Source organism: Dermacentor silvarum, unplaced genomic scaffold (assembly GCF_013339745.2).
Source record: "Dermacentor silvarum isolate Dsil-2018 unplaced genomic scaffold, BIME_Dsil_1.4 Seq906, whole genome shotgun sequence".
Lineage (NCBI taxonomy): Eukaryota > Metazoa > Arthropoda > Arachnida > Ixodida > Ixodidae > Dermacentor > Dermacentor silvarum.
This window is the reverse complement of record NW_023606952.1, coordinates 1-21704: the sequence shown is the minus strand read 5'-3', so window position 1 is coordinate 21704 and position 21704 is coordinate 1. Positions and strand designations below refer to the sequence as shown.

The 21704-nt window shown below is 45.7% G+C and overlaps 1 protein-coding gene across 1 annotated transcript; it reads right to left on the bottom strand.

Annotated features, from left to right (window-relative positions):
- Positions 1–13300: 13300 nt before the first annotated feature.
- On the bottom strand, positions 13301–18572 carry LOC119435787 (DNA polymerase zeta catalytic subunit-like). Its single transcript, XM_037702508.2, has 2 exons — positions 18310–18572; positions 13301–14687 (listed from the first exon to the last, which is right to left on the bottom strand). Exons 1-2 carry the CDS (start codon positions 18555–18557, stop codon positions 14321–14323), a joined length of 615 nt encoding a protein of 204 aa, XP_037558436.1. The 5' UTR covers positions 18558–18572; the 3' UTR covers positions 13301–14320.
- Between the last annotated feature and the right edge of the window lie 3132 nt (positions 18573–21704).

Sequence of the window (21704 nt, the reverse complement as noted above, 5' to 3'; positions counted from 1 at the left end):
GTCGCTGTTAAGCGTGTTTCACATGCACAATTGACGGACACGCCTGTCATGTTAAGTTGAACATGCAAAAAAAAAAAAAAAAACAGCGCGACAGTCAACGCTTACATGAACGCAAACACGCCTGTAAGTCTAGACGAGGACACGCTGTCAACGCTACTGCGGTTAGTACTAGGATACAATAACATTGAATTTGACGAGAAACACTTCCTCCAGATAAGCGGAACGGCAATGGGCACGAAGATGGCTCCTAATTATGCGAATATTTTTATGGCATCACTTGAAGAACCTTTTCTTGCGGCCAGACCTTTGAAGCCGCTCATCTACAAAAGGTTCTTAGACGACATATTCTTTATTTGGCACCACGACGAAGAAAGTCTCCTTAAATTTGTAGCAGATTTTACTTCAGTTCATCCGTAAATCGCTTTCACTTACAGCTATTCTTAATCAGCTGTAAACTTTCTTGATGTCACGGTACAAATTAAAGATAATCGCATATTCACAACCTTATATAAAAAGCCAACAGACCGCCACCAATATCTTCATTTCAAAAGTAGCCATCCACAACATTGCAAGAAAGCCATCCCGTATTCACAGGCCCACCGATACCGCCGCATCTGCTCTGACGAGAAAGACTTCCAATGTCATGCAAAGGAACTCAGAACGGCCCTGGTGGCGAAGCACTACCCGGAACGTATTGTTGATGATGCTATAAGCCGAGCACAAGCCTTAGACAGAAACGAAATTTTGACGGGCTCAAAGCCCCGCCATCCGAAAAACCAAACCAACCTTATCCTCACCTACTCATCTACATTACCGCACGTGAACAACATCCTAGCCAAACACTTTAATATCATTCAGCAGAGCACACGTTTGTCTTCAATTTTCACAGAGCCACCCCGAGTTGTCTATCGCCGGGGAAGAAATCTAAGAGATATCCTCGTCAGAGCTAGGACAACCACGGTTCAAAACATAGAATCAGGCTGCAGACCTTGTGGTAAACCCCGCTGCAAGGTCTGTAAGCACATGACTTCAACCTGTCTTGCTAAGGCTACTTCCTCTGATTTCGCATTCAAAATTAAGGAACCTCTAAATTGTGACAGCAGCAATGTGATCTACATGCTCCATTGTGAAGTCTGCGACCAACAGTATATAGGCCAGACTGGAACCGCGTTCAGACTCCGTCTAAATAACCACAGAGCTCACACCCGCGCACTACCACATCTCCCATTCTCAAAACATATCAGTCTGCCTGAGCATTCATTTGATAAAATACGTGTCACTCTTCTCCAGTCAGGCTTCCGCTCTTCTCGTGAACGGGAACAAAGAGAGTCATATTTTATCCACAAATTTAGAACAATCACGCACGGCATAAATGAACACATGGGAAACCTCTCGTTTCTTTGTCCATAAGTTAAATTAGCTAAAATCAGAACTTAATCCCCGCATAGGCAAGCCGAACACGTGTGTGATGTCGAAAGAATGCCCACTACCCCAGTGGGGGAGCGGACCGAACCACCCACATTATTGTGCCTTGCTTTTTAATTTCATGCTTGTTTTGCCACGCTGTTACTATTATATTTGCAGGTTATTTCTTCTTGTTTCGTGTTTCTCGTGTTTTGCCCTTGCTTTTCAATTTCATGCTGATTTCGCCACGCTGTTACTGTCATATTTGCAGGCTGCTTCTTCTTCTTTCGTGTTTCTCGTGTTTTGCCCTTGCTTTTCAATTTCATGCTGATTTTGCCACACTGTTACTACATTTGCAGGTTATTTCTTCTTCTTTCGTGTTTCTCGTCTTTCGCCCTTTACTTTGTCTGGCACGACCAGGTCTTGGTGTCTTTCCTGTAACTCTCCCTCTTTCGTTTTTTTTTTCTTTGCATGCTCAACTTAACATGACAGGCGTGTCCGTCAATTGTGCATGTGTAAGACGCTTAACAGCTTAACAGCGACCTTGCCCTTTGCTTCGTCTGGCACGACCAGGTCTTGGTGTCGTTCCTTTAACTCTCCCTCCTTTTTTTTTTTGCATGTTCAACTTAACATGACAGGCGTGTCCGTCAATTGTGCATGTGAAACACGCTTAACAGCGACCTTGCCCTCTGCTTTGTCTGGCACGACCAGGTCTTGGGGTCTTTCCTTTAACTCTCTCCAGCCTTTTTTTTTTGTTTTTTGCATGTTCAGACTTAACATAACAGGCGTGTCCGTGCAATTGTGCATGTGAAACACGCTTAACAAGCGACCTGTGGGGGGGGTTGCCCGCTGCTTTGTCTGGCACGACCAGGTCTTGGGGTCTTTCCTTTAACTCTCCAGCTCTTTTTTTTTTTTGCATGTTCAACTTAACATGAGCAGGCGTGTCCGTCAATTGTGCATGTGACCACACGCGTAACAGACGACCCTTGCCCTACTGCTTTAGTCTGGCAGCGACCAGGTCTTGGGGTGCGTTCTTTAACTCTCCATCCTTTTTTTTTTTTTTTTGCATGTTCACTTACATGGACAGGCGTGTCCGTCAATTGTGCATGTGAAACACGCTTAACAGCGACCTTGCCCTCTGCTTTGTCTGGCACGACCAGGTCTTGGGGTCTTTCCTTTAACTCTCCATCCTTTTTTTTTTTTTTTGCATGTTCAACTTAACATGACAGGCGTGTCCGTCAATTGTGCATGTGAAACACGCTTAACAGCGACCTTGCCCTCTGCTTTGTCTGGCACGACCAGGTCTTGGGGTCTTTCCTTTAACTCTCCATCCTTTTTTTTTTTTTTTGCATGTTCAACTTAACATGACAGGCGTGTCCGTCAATTGTGCATGTGAAACACGCTTAACAGCGACCTTGCCCTCTGCTTTGTCTGGCACGACCAGGTCTTGGGGTCTTTCCTTTAACTCTTCCTCTTTTTTTTTTTTTGCATGTTCAACTTAACATGACAGGCGTGTCCGTCAATTGTGCATGTGAAACACGCTTAACAGCGACCTTGCCCTCTGCTTTGTCTGGCACGACCAGGTCTTGGGGTCTTTCCTTTAACTCTCCATCCTTTTTTTTTTTTTTTGCATGTTCAACTTAACATGACAGGCGTGTCCGTCAATTGTGCATGTGAAACACGCTTAACAGCGACCTTGCCCTCTGCTTTGTCTGGCACGACCAGGTCTTGGGGTCTTTCCTTTAACTCTCCATCTTTTTTTTTTTTTTTTTTTGCATGTTCAACTTAACATGACAGGCGTGTCCGTCAATTGTGCATGTGAAACACGCTTAACAGCGACCTTGCCCTCTGCTTTGTCTGGCACGACCAGGTCTTGGGGTCTTTCCTTTAACTCTCCATCCTTTTTTTTTTTTTTTTTGCATGTTCAACTTAACATGACAGGCGTGTCCGTCAATTGTGCATGTGAAACACGCTTAACAGCGACCTTGCCCTCTGCTTTGTCTGGCACGACCAGGTCTTGGGGTCTTTCCTTTAACTCTCCATCCTTTTTTTTTTTTGCATGTTCAACTTAACATGACAGGCGTGTCCGTCAATTGTGCATGTGAAACACGCTTAACAGCGACCTTGCCCTCTGCTTTGTCTGGCACGACCAGGTCTTGGGGTCTTTCCTTGAACTCTCCATCCTTTTTTTTTTTTTTTGCATGTTCAACTTTGTTATATATCTCTCTATCTCTCCTTTCTCACCTTTTTTTGGCGCCTTCTTTCTCTACCTGAAGATATAAAAAGACTGTTGCAAGATTTTCCTGTATCCCTTGAAAAAGGTCGGTCCACCGACCGAAACTGTTGGGAAAATAATAAACCCTAGATAACCGCGAAGTTGTGCTTCTGATTTTTCTATATATATATATATAGAATTACTAGTATAATAAGTGAAAAAGCCTGGAAATGCATCTGTCAGGTATTTTTATTTGTACATAACACATGGTGAACCATCGAGGCCCGAAAAATTATTTGAATTTGCATTTATTTCTTGTCGCTATAAAATCTATATGTGATGCAGGGACAAATGGCATTGAGTGCCCAGAGGTCCCTGATCCACCCAGTAGCAGCAGTGCAGCTCACAAAAAAGAAATGCACATTTGTTGCAGTCAATTTTACTAATTAAAATTTTTACTTGGTGTCTACAGCATAAATGTATCGCTAGTTAAGCTAATAGTACTGTCGAGGTTATACAGAACGAAGTACAATCAATATAAATTACTCTCAATACTAAAAAGAAAAAGACGGCAGAGGTGTGCGAACTTGGTGAATTGCAACCCGATTTTTAGGGAAGCTGTTTTTTTTTTTTTTTTCGAACAGTTGCACTAAATGTTTCAGTTTCCTGTAATTACATCGCATACTTTGAAAAGTTACCCATATATTAGTGTTCCGTGGTAAAACTTGTCCCCGTGTAATGCTTTGAAGCACTTCTTGCTGGAAACTTAAAAAAAAACAGTAATTCATCAATACACATCTTACTTGATCAGAAAATTTCATTATCCTCAGATATAAACAAGATGTCGTGTTTAGCTCACCGAGGACACCGGAGAAGCAACCTATACGCATCCCGTATGGTGCACGGGAACAAATGGGAAAACAAGGGTTTAGTAATTATCTGCATCACTTGCATTTAAACCAGAAAAGTGACATTTTCGCAACGCACTGGGCTTAAAATTCTCTCTATTTTCATGGAAATTCAAGTCCATATCTCATGCAATTGTTTTAGGAGTCGGGGAAAGCGGCGGTATGGCACCCTGGAACACTTGCATATGTAACTTTCTACAAAGGCTTGCAATGAACCTACACAGAAAAAACATTTATCGCTCGTCACTCGGGATATTGTTTCGTACTTCGAATAAATACTCATACCGTGTCCCGCATAGTTTACTGAGGATACCGGGATCAACAACTAAATGCCGTGTATAAAGCATAAAAACTGGGGGAAAGCGAGTATTCAGTAGCAGTTTTTCGAGTACGTAAGCAACCACCGCAGTTCAAATTTTCGGAACACGTCACAATAAGGTGGTCTTCATTTCTTCAAAATATAAAATATCTGCTGTTCTTGCTCCTGCCGAGAAACAAGTAGTAAAGCCCTTATTCAGAAACCGCCTGAAAATGAAATCGATAAAAGCAGAAGTGACACAGGCCTTTAGAAAAAATTCAGTTAAGTGTTCTATTGGCACTGAAATGGCTCTGCACGTTCGACCGAGGTCACTTTCACGAACATATCACCTCGCAGACCCTCATGTAATGTCCCTTTCTGGGACCTTTGAGGTATCATGAATAAATGAACTTGCATATAAAATCCTAATCCGTTCTAAATCAGAATATGCCAGTGCTATCTATGACAACCACCAGGTTAATAGGATTAATTCCCTTTAATGATTAATTGTATCTGACTACTCCCATAATACAAGTGTCTCAGCCTTAAAATCCCGGTTGTGTCTTCTCTCGCTCACCTCCTGCCGCAAAAGTGCTCGTATTTTTTTATTTTTTTAGGTTCTTTCATTTGCTGCCCACAGGTAACCAAATCATGATTCTAGCGCGTCGTTTCTCCCGCCATACGCATCCCAATGTTGTGTATCTACCACGCGCCCATTCCACCACCGTATCAGCGTTCTTTTTTTCTGCACACCGCCCGAGAATGAAATACCCTTCCTTCTGGCATCGCCCTCATCACCGACATTTCCCGTTTCAAAATTAATGATATTGAAGATCATCTTTCAAGTCACGCCACCTAACCTGTCCCGTCATTTTTCTACGAGCCCAACCCTCATGTAATGTCCCGTTCTGGGACCTTTGAGGTATCATGAATGAATGAATAAATAAATTAATAAATAAATTAATAAATAAATATACAATAAGTCGTGATTACACAAAGAAATTCGGCAGTTACACCTGTAAGTCGTTCGATTAGATTTTTGATGGTGATAAGATATATATTTATACTGCAATCCTACGTAGACTATTTCTGGACGGAGATTCAATGGTTCCAGCATTTGATAATCCAACCATTTCACGCAGTAAGGCACACCCATCGTTGGGCGCGGCTGATTAATATACTTTATCCAGACCTCTCCCCTCACCCGAAGGTTAAATATATCAAGCCGATTTTTTTTTTTTCAAGTATGGTTAGGCGGTAATTTGTAACTGCGGGAACTGTCTAACGCCAGGACTTCTGCGCAATGCAAGCGTGTACGGCGAATCTCGCGCGTCACGAGGAGGCACAATACTCGCTGCCCAAACCGGGGATACGTAGTAAAGAAAAGCATTATTAACGTGGTGACTCTATTAAGAAATAAAATTTAGCTTCAGCTGTAGTTTAGTTTGACTTTCCAGTGTGTAGCCGAAACTGCCCGCTTTCAAAAGTGGGGGGGGGGGGGCAAGTGCCCCCCCCCTGTAGATACGCCTATGTGCTCCGTAGTTTGTTTCGATTCTTCGCGTAACCATGGCTCCATGTCGTTGGTATCCGTCGTGCGGAACTACGGCGGTGGCACATTTCCCCCCCCCCTCCTCCCCCTTACGCCTTGAGATTTTTATTGCGATAGCAATTATATGGACACTTCAAGCGGATTTCTGCCATCGGCGTCGTCGGCGCCGTGAGGTTTCATATAAAGTCCAAGGGCGATAAAATCGCCGCCGCGCGCCGTATGTGCGAGTGAAAACGCGGGGGGGACGCGCGCCTTCACGGAGAGCGAACGGACATCCGAGAGAAAACGCGACTTCCGTCGCGCGAAAGGCCGTGACGGTATAGGAGGAAGCGAGGGGGGGGGGGGGCGACGTTGTGCTGCGGCACCAAATGCGTATCTTGCAACCGGGCGCAAGGGTAACTGGCGAAGCAATCTCCCACGCGAAAGGAGCAAAGCGGGAAGGCAACGCAGGCAGTGCAGGAGGGAGGGAAAGGGGGAGGGCGGCTTCTACTCTGCCAACACATCCGTTCTTGTACTTTGCGCCTGTGCCGGCTGTCGGTGTTGTCGCGCGCACCGTATCTTGAAAGCGATCTCCACACGGCTCTGACCTTTGTATGCGCTGTGCGTAGGCCGCTCAGTTTCCGTTGAAGCGATAGACCGCACGAACCTTCGCTCGCTGCGGCGGCCGCGCTTCCCCACGCCCCTGTTTTGACAGTGGTTGTCTCCGGTCATTGAGTCTATTCATGTTTGCTTGTGCGCGCTGACACCACGCTTGTTAATTCAGTGAGTAAGCGAATGTGTCAAGTTTGTGCAGCCGATAAAACTACTATCCCTATAGTCCTTATAACTCTCTACTAATTTGCTATCGCAATTGATGCTTCGCCTTTCGGGCGAAACTGCGACATTTTTTTAAGCACTTCTATAAGTTGAGATGCATATTGATGTACGCTGGCGTGATGCTTGCGTTCACTGCAAGCTTTCGCATACTAGCTTGCGCGCCTTCTCACATCGTACGCCCTTGTCATGCGTGAGTGGTGACGACCATTGCGGCCCAGTGTTCCGTCTTTGATGCAAATAAGGCACGACAAGGTACTCGAGCGGTGCGCCGTTCCAACTAATACTCGCAGATCTGGAGGGTTCTGTTCCCCATTAACCAAATCTTAGTTTTCTTCACATTCACGACCGCTGCAGACGCGTGGCAAAACTGCTTAGTGAAAATAAGGTCTGTCTTGAACACTACTTTGGTCAGCATAAAATACGCTATGTCGTCATTTTAGCATTAACACACTTAAGCTTAAATAATATGAAAGCATCACAAGCCATTGAAACATGCTGACCATGCAAATACTATAGGTAGCGGGAGAACTGCCTCTGTGGCAATTAGTAGGCTGGTTGTACTGCGCAAGATATGTCACCAAGCTATTCATTGAACTTGATAACGTGTTTTGCGTATTCTTGCAGTTCATAACGCGTCTGATGACATCAGCTTTATGGTGTGTTCATCGCTAACTCAATAAAACTATCAGATGCCTTTCCTACGTTGAAGAATTACAGGAATAGAATTGAACTGCCCGTCCATTCCCGGAGTGGGAATGGGCTAAGTTTTCTAATTCCAAGGAATTGAAAACAATGGAATTGCAACAAGTTCTAATTCCCCGGTATGGAATTGGAATGGAATGGGAGCGCCCAGTGCGCAACAGTGGTCTCAATATTGACTCTCTTTCCAGTATGCAATGCTAATGACTGGCGACAAAAAAGCTCTTCTAATTATTTACAACATTTACGCATTAGGGATGGAAACATCGCCTCTTGCATGCAGAGGCCATAAATACGGGGTGTTTCAACAAATACTTTCAAAAAAATTTTAAAGGTTGCGTGTGGCAGATAGCACAATTCTAGCTCATGAGCTGGTCTACTCGAAGAGGCGGAGATTACTTGCACAAAAAATTGACATGCATAATCGACTAATTAACAAAAATTCACCAATTAGGTTTTTAACATATTAACTTATGGCCTATGTTGCAATTTAGAAATTAAAATAGCAACATGGGCCGTAGTTAATATGTTACAAATTAAAATAGCAAACATAGTGTAATTAATGCACAGATCATGTAAACCTGTAAATACCTCACTGGATGACCTCGAGCACACGCTTTCACAACGGAAGCATTATGAAGAACGCCGGCAGCAGAGGCAAACGGTTCGTACAGCCGCGCGATTCACCGCAACTTCGAAAACAAGATTCATAATTATCTGCCTATTTTTATGTCCACTACAGACGATCTCTGTCATTGATCTACAATGATCTCTGTCTCCTAACTCTGCAACACTAGTTGCGCGGAAAGACAGCCCGGCGAGGAAGACAGCGCGCATGAAGTTAGCAGCCATCCCTGCTTGCCTTTTATCATTGCACACACCAATGATTACCAACAATTAGATGTGGCACGCTGGCCACATAAGCGTCAGCAGCGCACAGTCATTCACAGCTACGGCAGGGATAGAGAAGACGCATGATCTCCTTCCCATTCCTTCCCATTCGTGTTTGATTACGTGACCTACAACTAACCCGAATATCGAGCGCGTGGGAAAATAATGCCCATCAAGCCCCCATCCTTTTCGGCCCACTGTTACATGCTTTTTCCTGCACCCACAGTGTATGGGTGGCTCATTTATATGGCTTTTGGAATTAATCTGGAAAATCACGGCGACAACAGCTAAAGTTTGCCTGGAGTGTCGCCATAAAGCGAGAAATAGAAAATTGTTAGCAAAGGGTATATATATATATATCTATATAAATGTCGACAGTGGGGGGGGTTGTTGTCGGAACCTACCCGTGTATATATATATATATATATGTTGTCGGAACCTACCCGTGTATATATATACACGGGTAGGTTCCGACAACAACCCGTCGACATTTTCAAGAAGTACTCCCAGGTGAACTTCCCTACAATTTTATTTACAGATATACAAATGACCACATGAACATCAAGGTCTCATTGTTGCAAGTATTTCGTTGTTGCTAATTTTGCCTTCAAGAATTCTTTAAAATTTAAATTCTCGCCAACGAAATGCGGCCGCGGCCGAGATTTGATCCCGCAAGCTCGTGCTTAGCGGCGCAATGCCACAGCCACTAAGCAACCATGGCGGGTGTTCAAAAATTGTTCACATAATGATTGATTGTAAAAAATTCTATTTCTTTCACATTTTGCGAAGTTGACGTTTCCCGGCGACTTGAACGAGCGACACATGGACGAGCGGCATTGCGTCCTCGTATTTTTCACGATGTTAAATTACCGTTCGCAGTCTGCATTGCTCCCTGGTATCAACAAAATTCCCCAGCGTCACTTCGGCTGAGCACTACATTAAAAATACTTTTTGCGCTAGCGCTCCTTGCTTTTAACGCCATGCCTAACCGTAGGCCTATGTAATGCCAGAGCGGCTGACGCCGAGGAGAACGATGGAGAATCCAGCGTTGCTAGTGGCGAATGGCGGCATTCGCTGACTAGCTTAATGAGACTAGGACCACTAGGGCACCCAACAACCCCGTCAGCGTAAGGAGCGGTTCTGTGGTTAACGAAATAGCGCATGTATAGGGTTTCCCTACTACTTTCTTTATTTTGGGCGATGAACCTCCGACTGGATTAGATTGGGTTTGATTTTTTTTTTTTTGCCAATGTGGCCTAACAAAGCGCTAGAGGCGGGTACAGGACACAACAGCAATTTCCGGGAGATTTTCCTGTCAACCATACAACCGAAAGAAATGGTCCAAATCCAGCAGTCTCCCGGGTAATCCGGGAGACTTGTCAGGTATGTAGATTCTGTTACTGTTTCAATATGGTGGCAGCAGCAGCTCCACATTTCCAGTGGTGACAATTTTAAACGGCAGCGCAAACAGTAGCAACTAATAAACCTTGGCAGGTCAGGCAGTACCATATTTCTGCGCATATAACTCGCACCAAAAGAATTTAAAAAATTTAACAGTAAAGGTGAAGTGGGGTTGTAATCAAATTTCGCCTTCAGGTGTATTTTCACAGCAGTGCAAATTTTGCCTTATGGTGTGGCTCCAACGCAGCGCAGTGCGCGCTACCGTGAAGTCACAGCTCAAGGCGAAATCCATACATAACTCGCACCAATTATTTTGATTGTTCCAGGGGCTTCCAATCATTAAGGCGAAAGCCTTACATGTCTCATCGTTCAGTTGACCTTCAATGTCCTTGAGCGAAAATCAGGTCATCGACGCGAAATCGTACACAACGCTGACTCGGTGTAGTAATTTATTTACTACACCGAGTCAGTAATTTATTTAATACACCGACCCGTCTTAACTAGATACAAACGCTCACGCAACAATTTTCATGGTGTGCAGGTCACCGCTGTCATCGTTTTCTATGAGTAAGCAAGCAACGCTTGCACTATTCTGATGGTGTGCGGCTCACCGTCGTCATAGTGTTAAGATAAAATTAATTAAGGCACTCAAACCCACCACCTTTGGTGTTAATTAAAGCAAGGTTTATTAAGGCACAATTAATTAAGGTAGCATCAATTAGGGCACTCGAACCCACGACCTTTGGCTGTACCCCTGCCTTATAATCATGGCCACCTTATAATCAAACAATACAGTAAGTAGTGCAGTCAGGTAAGTCTTGCACCGTGTTTCGCAATGCATCTTTTTTTTCCCCTGCAGGACTTTCTACAAGCACTTCATATACTACAACTACCACTTGTGGATGTAAGGCTATATATTTATGCACCTTTGAGCATGCGTGTTATGCCACCAACTACGTTTGGTTGCAAGTGCAAGTGGTATGTGATATGGCTGCTGGTAGCAGAAAAGTTCCACTCCGCTCATTCAGTGGTAAATAGGTCTGCTACGCTTACCACGTAATAATTACATCATATTATATATGGTATGGTATTAAGGTCCTTCGGAATGCACGTCAGCACGTAGCGGACCACTCCCACATCGGTACAGAAAGGCTGAGCCTCTCTGCTGTGTCGCGGGCCCGATGGACAGCCCATAGCTGTGCTTCAAGATCAGGGCTGCTTTAGACAGCCTTCCATTTGTATGACGTGACGCCGTCGCCATCGCGTAACGCGGGGCACCGCCAGAGCATCTGTTCCATGTTAGCTAGGTCTGAGCATAGCTCGCAAACATTGGTCGATTGTATCTGTGTAACAGATTCTATGTAACAGTGTGGGGTTAGGGTATGCCCAGACTTGGTGTAACCCGAGTGTTAACGCCTGTGGTCTGCCTAGTTTCTTATGTGGCGGAGGGTATCGTCTCCACCCCATGTAAAAATGTTTGGTAAGCTCGTTATATGAGAAGGGAGGGTCCCAATTGTCCATAACCTCAGCGCTGCGCCACCCGGTAGCTACACGGACAACTCCTCCTCACGCAGCTCTGTGGGCCGACTCGTTGAGGTTGGGCGGGGCGCCGTCGATCTGCCCCATGTGTGCGAGGAATATTTTTTTTTAGCAGTACCAAATTTTTTTTAAATTCCTGTGGCCGACGGCACAATTCTAACCCTTGAGCACTCAATAAAGCGGCCATTACTTCTACAAGAAATCAAAATGCTTAATTGACTAATTAATAAAATTATGCTAATTAACTTAAATACCGTATTTTTACGCGTATAACCCACCACCGCATATAACCCGCACCCCCAATTACAACAGCCGGGAAAGAAAAAAAAAATATCCACGCGTATACCCCGCGGAAATATGTAACTGCATGCAACAACGCTCAAATATTTGCAAAAACAGTCTATCCACGGATGCATGACACGTCCACCAAGTATCTTTGGCTAGCGGCTCTGTGCCACCCTCTTCGGCGATGCTGATAAAGCTGGATTCACATACGACAGACGTGATCGCGGACGAATCGGTCACGTGACATCTGACGTGAATCGGATCGCTTAGCAGGCGCAGCTAGCATTCACGCAATAGAGGATGACAGTGCGGCCAGAGCAAACCTCGCATGGACAACGGCAATTTCTCTCTCCACCGTATCGCGAAGCACTTCGCGTCGACCGAGGGTACGGTAGCGAGAGAGCGCCGCGGGGACGGGTGACGTACGAGTTCGCCGGCGCCACATGCACTATTCGCAAAATGCCGACCCGTAAAGAGGAAGAGAATGGGCGACCATAAAGGAAGAGAGAAGGGAGCTTCAACATGCAGTGGTGGGCAGAGGGTGGGATTCCCTAGGAGATAACGAAACTAAATGGCGGAGAACTTTGCCTCGAGTTGTGGCACAAGGCAGCGCGCGCCGCGCTGCCGTGAAGCCACACCTCCAAGTAAAATTCGCGTATAACCCACACCCCAACTTTGCTGTTAACGTTTTTGAATTTTTGGTGCGGGTTATACGTGCAAAAATACGGTAATTTCTTTACGGCACATATTTCAATCTACAAATTATAGGCAGTGAGTTCGCAAGACGTATCTACTTGGAACAAGTTCTCAAGACTGCACCAGCTTCAAGTATTAATTTGCTAAGTGACCGACCAAATGCATTGGCATTCCAGTTACTCCTGTGCTTCAATGTATAAAACTGCATTTTCTTAAAAGAAGTAACTGTGAGCGCCAATACATTTCGTCGGACACTTTGAAAATTAATACCTCAAAACTGGTGTAGTCCTGAGAATTCAAGTGTATACGCCTTGAGAACTCACTGGCTATAATTTGTAGATTGAAATGTGTGCCGTAAAGAAATTAAGAAGTTAATTAGCATAATTCTATTAATTATTCAATTAAGCATTTTGATTTCTCATGGAAGTAATGGCCGCCTCATTGAGTAATTTTTCTGAAGGGTTAGAATTGTGCTATCTGCCCCAGACAATTTTTTTTTAAATTGGTGCAGCTAAAAAAAGAAAACTGTACAGAAAAAGCATACAGTGGTGTCACTGCCTGACAGTGTTGGATTACTAAGGAATCACAACAACTTCAGCTTGTGAAATATATTTTTCCTTTTAATTGAAAACAATGAGGTCGCTCACCTCAGCCAGTATATGTACAGCGCACACACACACAAGGAGAGCTGCCTTGGCTCCTCACCTGTGGAATAAGAGAGGGCACACAGCCTACGCACCCACCACTCACCCAACGCACTCAAACAGTTTACACACTTTCCAACACAAATGAAGAAACAATATGAACAAATGTGGCTGACTATGCTGCATCCCTTGCAGATGTTGATGTGGCTCCCTGCCACCATGACTGATGATTTGCTTCCTCCACCAAGATCACAGAATACAAATCCGGAACTTCGAACCTGAGCTCACTGCTGCGCTATTGCCAAGCAGACGCGCAAGTCAGCGAATCTTGTCGTCTGCTCCGAAAGAGGGGGGGGGTTTAAAAAAAAGAAAAAGAAAGCTGCACATGTGGGCAAAAACGCACATCCTCACAATTGTGTAGGCCTGATCACGTGGCTTCTCGAAAATGAACCCCCGAGTAAAACATGCACGATCACAGAGCTCAGCAGCGAACGTTCAGTTGTACACGGTTTCTGTTGTCTGCTCCTTCTGCAATGACTAACTCCCACACTGAACCGGGCTTGCATGAGGCTAGACAGTTTAGTGAGTCTACAAGCCTGTCCAAATCCACCACGGCTAAGCATGGCTGTGCTTGAAGCATTCACACTTGCAGTGGCAAACTTGCGATGAACACAATGACTCTGGCAAAATCCTTGCCAAAAAAGCAATCTTGGAGCAAACTCAATATCCTCGTCTGCGCTAGCTTGTCTGTTGTCCTGCCAGACTGACGTTGCCAGTGCGTCCATCGAAGACACTTATGCTGCACGCGCTGGAAAGAAGTCCAGCTCACGGCCATGGCACCCCACTCATGCTAGAAATGTCAGATCATCCCCTTCGGGACATTAATACTGTGCACGGGAATGATGAACGCAACTGCCGAGCCATGGTGTAGGACTTGCACTGAAACACAGGGTCGGCCAGAAGCGGCCAACGCTGCTACGACGACGTGGTAGATACACTGTTCCGTGCGCTGTTCCAGTCGAGGGCCTGCTGGGCCTCGGTAGTGACACGCGATGTCTTGAAGAGGACAGGGCAGTCGACTGACAAGCAGACGCTGCCGGCCTGAAAGCCCATGCAGCTGTGGCACACCACCTGCAGCTCGAGCAGCGCCTTCTGGACGCGCTGGACCTTGCCGCCGAGGACGAGCGCTGCGTAGCCCGGGTCCGCCTCGCACGAGGCACAGAGCTGCCGCGACTCGGCCTGGCCGCCGCATGCCAGGCACAGCTGGTTGACCACCACGTAGGCGGCCATCGTGCCTGGACGGGGAGTAGCCACAAAGCGGGGCCTTGGAAGCTCCTCGTACCTGAAAGAGAAATGGGGGCATCATTCGTGTGTCATGCTCATCAGGGCAGGGAATTGACCTTTGATTGATCAGTTATGGCTCTAAATTGCGACTCAATTTTTTTTTCATCGGAGTTTAATAAGTTGTAATCGCATGAACGAAAACAGGCATACGCTTGACTTGCAGGAAGGAAACCACGGACTGAGCTACAATGTTATGACTAAGACAGCGCCTGAGTGCACGTCTCTCAGACATTAAAACAAAAACCACCCGCTGCATTTCAAGCCTGCAGGACAAGTGGTCAAGTGAATACACTCACTGCATTTGGACATATATCTCTGTCTGTGAGTTTTATACACTTGATACACAAGCATATTTGTGTGTGTATGTGCCTTTTTTCTGTGTGTCCAGTTAGTGCTTTATTCTTCTTTAATGGAATACCAATGTGTCCAAGCAACCACCCTTGTGAGCTATCCATTATTTAAGAGCTGAAATTTCCCATGGTGCAGACTATGGATGTAGGCTATACAGGGATAAATTTTTAAAGGTCGTGGGCATGCTTGTAAAGAAATTACGGCAGCCTGCGCTAAAGTTCTTTACCATGCTAAATCACATAGTGAAATCAACTGTATACTGCTGAAACTGACTGCATACCGGCTGCAGAGAATCTAACAAAAAAAAAGGACCTTATTTAGAGCCAAAAAACTGTCCCTGCAGACTTTTTATTTCATTCGCAAATTTGCCCCTGCAAATTATATACCAGGTGCGGACTAAGTGTGGAAAATATGGTTAGTAGACATGTTTTCTTTGCACCTCTTCCAGAGAAAGGCATTTCATAAGATGCAATATTGCAACGTGCTCCTCAAGATGAGAGCAGTGGCTGCTCTGCCACATGTCTTGCATGTCATCGCCACATAATGATGCATGCTCTGAACATCATAATAACCACACACTGCTGCTCAGGTCCTTCTCAGTGCATGAAAAAACTGCGTGCAACAACCAAAAAACAGCAAACTCGTACAAACATGCACCTCATTTGACTTTCGGTTTTCGAAAACGCATCAGTATTACGGTCTATGCCTTTGCCCATTAAGGGGGGAGGAGGGGACGAAAAATAACTTTTGTTTCTTGCCAGAAAGGGCTGAAATTTGGCACACACACAGTACATTGCAATAGAAAGGCAAATCTAAAATTTCATTAAAGTATCTTTATTAGTTTTTGTTTTATAAGAGTTTACAAAAGTTTACAAGTTCCTTGCTCATGGAAAGCCTGGCACAGTAATGAAACATGGTACGGAACTGGGAATACTTTGTATGTTTGCCCAAATGTATGTTGTGATGCATCTACATCAAGACATTGCTAGATGTTCTTTTTTTAGTGCCCTCATAATTCTTTGCTCAGCATGACATGCATGTGACTTGTGTTTCACTGCACAGAGCCATGTAGTTATTCTGAAATAATTACATAATGGAAAGATAAATTAACATTTCAAGACTGTCTTCATGTGCAGCACAGTTTATGGATCACAGCAAAACAAACTGGATCAAAATCGGTCCAGCCATTGTTGTGCTATGCTTTCCACGAGCAAGGTAACCGACAAAAAAAAAAAAAAAAAAACTATTGAGAAAACGGGCTGCAAAGTTTTGCAAGCAGTGCAGGTTTATTAGAATGCATCAGGGCGGTAATTTTTTTGCATCATTGCTGTTAGGCATCTTCTTGCACCTTTGCCTCTTCGTTTGGTAAGCTTTGAAAATTTCATAGCCTGACTAGTCAATCAAATTGAACTTCCGTTCGGTTGCGGACACCGCGTGAAGGGAGTCGCGAACACTGCATGCTCTCGCTTCTGCCGTCACTGCTGACACGAAACTCGGCTCGAGGTGTGTCTGAATGGTGCGACGTTTGGGCGACTATTTGTCCGGTGAATCTTCAGTTATCACACTGTAGCTCGTCGAGGGTCGGGGCTCGCTCGGAGGCGGCAGTGTCCATGTCGCACGATGCATCAGAAACTGAATACACAGTCTTTGCTCGCGATGGTGACCTTCAACCCGCGTCGCCTCCAACGATGCGATCTCAGCTACTGATTCGCGTGGCCACACGCTGAGGCGCGGGAGCCTCTGTTGGCGCGTCTTCTGTCAACAGCGTTATCAGTGCCGATGGCACAGGGCAATTGTCGGTTTCGCTGCTGGAGTCACATGGTGCAACACAGAATCCACGGTGCAAGGTGGCACGACACGTTCAGTCGGGTGCTCCTCCGCTTCTCCCGCTAATCGCTGTAATTTTCTCGCCGTAGGAAGCTTGTGCTTCCGTATTCCGAAGGCGTGCTTTGTCCAAAATTTCTTCTCGAACGAGCGACGATCCATCACTAACCTAGGAGCTCTCAGAAATCCGAATTCTGTGTGCCAAGTGAAGACGTTGGTGCGGTTTGCAAAGCAGACAGCTGCGGTTGCCATCTTGCCCGCTGCCCCAGCAGTAACCAATGGGGAGACACCTTTCATCACGACAGCCAATCGGAGGCCCATTTTCATTGGAGGGCCTGTGTGGCTACCTCCAGCAAACCCGCGCTTCTTTTGTGTTTGTGCGTTTGTTACAAGATGGCGACGACCAACGAATTGAGAAGCAGGGCAAAACTGAGCTTTCGAACGACACCAAGATGGCGGCGCTTGGTGGCGGGAAATACAAGATATGGCTCCGTGAACTGCGGTGATTTTGCGTGATTTAAAGCTGTTTTCTCGCCTTGCGCACTGCCGAATTAATTTCTTTTTTTTTTACACTTTTAGTGCGTTTTCAGCCAAACCATTTTGATACAGCATAGATTAGGTGATGCAGATACCGAAACGCGTGTTTTCCAAAAATCTATTTTTCTCGCGATTTTCGCGATCTGATCCCTGCGTCCCCCCTTAAGGTCTGAGCTGGAAAGAAAGGTCTTTCAGACGGGTTTTTCCACTGCCTAAATCTCGGCTAGGCAGCAGTACGGCAGCAAGTAGGACAAGACCAGCAATAGCACATTTTTTACAGACCTTTTCCAGAATTTTCACTAAAAAAAAAAAAAAAAGTGCCAAGCGTTAACTGTGGTGCCAGTACCAAGGAGCATCACCTGGCACATGTGTTCATTTTCCTGGCATGTCTGCAGTGTTGTGGAGGTGTGTCAGGTTAGCCAAGCAGCAAAAATGCCTCCACAAGCTCAGTGTCACTCAAACAGAAGGCAGTGTTGCTCTCAAAAGTGAAAAATGACTTCCTGGGGTAGAGGCTAGAGTGCCTCAGCTTCTTGAAGCTTGAACGCTGACCAGTGAATCAAAGCCACTATGACCATTTTAACGCAGTGAGTAAGCCACATGCTGTGTGGGCTACCAGCCACCTCACATGGTCAGTGAGGCATCTATGAAGTACTCTATATATATGGCACACCAGCTGGCTTCTTTTGGGAAGACAACCAAAGATTGATTCTTTTTTTTCTGGTTTCTCTGCCTTGTGCAGCATGTCGTTTTCTCTACAAATCTGTAATTTTAGTTTGACTTAATATTTGCTTTTAGTGACCCTTCAAGGCATCAAAGTGCTGCCCTTTAAGCAACTCATGTAGACAGTGGTACCAGATCCCCCTAGGTAGTACAGTGAGAAATGCTATGGCAAGCGGGTTAACACTCACCACTGGAGGCAATCGGAGCCAAGCAGCCGAAGAACGCGGTTGAGCGCGGGTCCAATGACGCGTGCCACATAGTAGTGAGCGTTGAGGCGTAGCTGTCCTGAAAGCAGCTCTAGGGGCGACCGCACCAGCTCAATCAGCCGCTGGCCCGGGTGGCCGTAAACCACCACATAGGGAACTCGCTCGCCAACCAGTGGCTCGGCACGGGGGTCACGCCGCAGCTGACGCCTGCAATGGTGAAAATGCAACATAGTGTCATGTCTGCCAAAAGAGTGACCATAAGTCCTGTGGTGTCGTTGTGACACTACTCTGCTAGTAACCCTAATGGCAGTGATGACAATGGTATCAGAAACAACTGAGAGGAATTGGCTATGCCAACAAGAAGCGAGCTTGCAAGCACTTTCGCAAGGACTAAACAAACACGCATTGTAATGGTGTTGTAGCCCCATGTCACTGTCGCTGTAGTTACCATATTGTTACATGGTAAACTATTTACACGGTGTGCACAGGCCAGCATGGAACCAAGCCAAAATCAAAACAAGGCACATCGTCGTCCTCAGATCAGCCAGCAACCGCTTATGGTTCGTCCCACTAAATCCAAGTGTCTACATCATCTCTTCGAATAGCACGCAGCAATATTTACACGCACACCCAATTTTCATGGGCATAAAGTAAGAAAAGAAAAATGCACCTAAATGTATGATGCACCTGAATGTAACATGTGCCAATATTATACATGAAAGATATATAAAGTAAAATCTCGGTGATACGAATCTCGCGGGGTTGCATGAAACATTCATATCACCCGAAATTTGTATCATCAAAACATACACAATATCAAGAAAAAATGAATTTATTTTTACCAGAAAAGATTTCTAAGAGTCGAACCCCATTGATCCCTTCCTCACTGCTGCATTTTCCCTGCTACTACGTCACGTTTTCATGGTCCCAACCTAAATCCCATTTACTTCCACGTACAGTGGAACCTCGTTGATACAATTCTGCGTAATAAGCTTTTCGGGATGATACATCTTTTTTTTTTTTCGTTTCCCGGCTAACGGGGCCCCATAGGAGCAACATATTTTCATGCGGTTGATACGATCCCGTTTTCACCTGAAATTGGATGATATGACTGCAAACTCGTATTTCTGAAACTCGTAGCTTTATATTCAAGTGTACTAGATTAAATTACATTCCAACGACCCACGAACAACGTGTTAAGGAATGGCAACACTAGCGGAAAAAAGCGTGCTGCGAGCCGGCAGCGGTAAAACACGTGCCACAAAAGCTACCGCGATGCAGGCTTTTCATGCCGTGAGAGGGATCGGTCCTGGAACGATTTAAATTGTTGCGCGCCCCAGCGGCAAACGAGCCGCGAGCGAAGCAGACCAATGAGAGCTGCCCCCTTCGCTGATCACACGCGGGCACAGCCGGTCTGGAGGTATGCGCTCGCTCGACGGAAGCATGGAAGGAAAGGAGTGCGCGCCGCGCGCCCCTCCAGACTGGCTGTAGCGCGGGAAACTGGCGTCATGCGGACCCGCCCGACCGCTATTTTCGCACTCGTAGTATCATCTGCTTGCGTCAACTTTCGTTTTTTTTTTTTGGCTTTTCAAGCGAGATCTTCATGCGGTCACGTGGCTGAAAGAACCGCCTGCCCTCGTCCGCCAGTCGTATCGCTCGTTGTGTCATGGTCTCTATGATGTTCCTTTGTTTCGAAATTCTTGGCCACGTGGTGCCGCGACCTTCATAGCTATGTCAAGGAACTTGTTATCTTTCAAAATAACTTGTTTATAGACTTTGAACAAAAGAAAGTTCAGCGAAAACTCCCGAGCTGTTATAAAGTTGCGCAATAAAAGTGCGTTGACTGCAGTTCGTGCGGTGTTGTGATGCTGCTCCGCATAACACGCGTGTTATGCAGAGCGGTATTACTCGACTCCACAGGAAGCTTTGCCAGCGAGTTTGTCACCAAGTAAGCCTCTTTTCTTACGTTTTGGGGCTTTCATTAGATGATACGATTTTTGCATGATACGCTTTAATTTCCGGTTTCCCACGAAGATCATATCAACGGGGTTCCACTGTATTAAGTTCCCCGTGATACGTCACCAATCTGTAATGTTCCTGCATCTTGCATTGCGTTTGAATGTGGTGGTCACGTAAATTTTACATTGCAACAAGCGACCGGCACATTGCAGATAAGACACAGCCGCGTAGGTGTCATATCTTGAAAGCGATTTGCGAAGCGTGCAAAGTGCGTGCCCGCGCCGACTTCATCGTCAATACGATCTGTGATGTTGAGAAAGTGCGCCTAGTGCTGGTAGCTTTGTATGCACTGTGCCTTCGACGTTTAATTCGCGTTGAAGTAAGAGACAGCGCAAAGGTCAATTCGCTCGCTGCTGCTGCTGCGCTTCCTCACGACAGCGTTTCGATAGCGAGTGTCCGCGGTCATCGAACGAGATGTTTTAATGTTTACCTGCACGCGTGACATTGTGCTTGTTAATTTTGTTAGTAAGCGAATGTTTACAAGTTTATAGGGTCGGTACAACTACTATCCTTACTTCATACAGCTGTCTAATTCGCTATCGTAATCGTTGCTTCACCTTTCGGGTGAAACTGCGACTTTTTTTTTTTTTTTTTCGCAGCCCTTTGAAAAACATACAAACGGGGTTCTACTAGCCATGTACATTTTCTTCTTGCCCAAATCGCCAACGACCTTCTTCTGAAAGGCGTATAAGTGCGTGCACATGATCTCGGGAATGTTTTTCGCACGCCACTGGTTCGCCTGAGCACGTCGAGTGCAGGGAGCGTTTTGGCCGTCGGGGCTGTGCCGCAGTCGTCGTTGCAGCAACGGTCCTCGTCTACTTTCTCGCTAAGCATCGGCTAGGCTGTGATGTGGTGCGGTTTGCTCGACGTGGGGACCAATGAGAGATTGCGCAGCCGCGTGATGTAGCCGGTTGCTTGGCGACTATAGACCCCGCCAAGATCCCGCTGTGCCGACTTGTCTGTGCCGGTCGCTTCCACTAGCTCGGCCTCCGCTGCTGTTGCTCACACATTCGTACGATCAGCAGCGGCGTGGCAACGCGTTCTGAACAGCCGATTTTTTTGCGTATCGTGAGCAATGTATTTCGGCTAGGGAATGTTATGAATTCGTATCATACCTAAATTCATACCAGCCGGGATCGTGTCACCGGGGTTTTACTGTAGCATGTTGCTACGTTTGCAATCATAAAAAAACAAGAGGTGCATAATTTACCTTCACAGAAGGGAAACATTTTCTTTATCAACAGATTTCATAATAAAAGTGACATGTGATCGTCGTCCTTTGAGCTTCATTGGCCACAGATATCAAGCACACAAGGCAGTATTCTCGAGCGATAACCTTTAGAAATACTCTTATCACT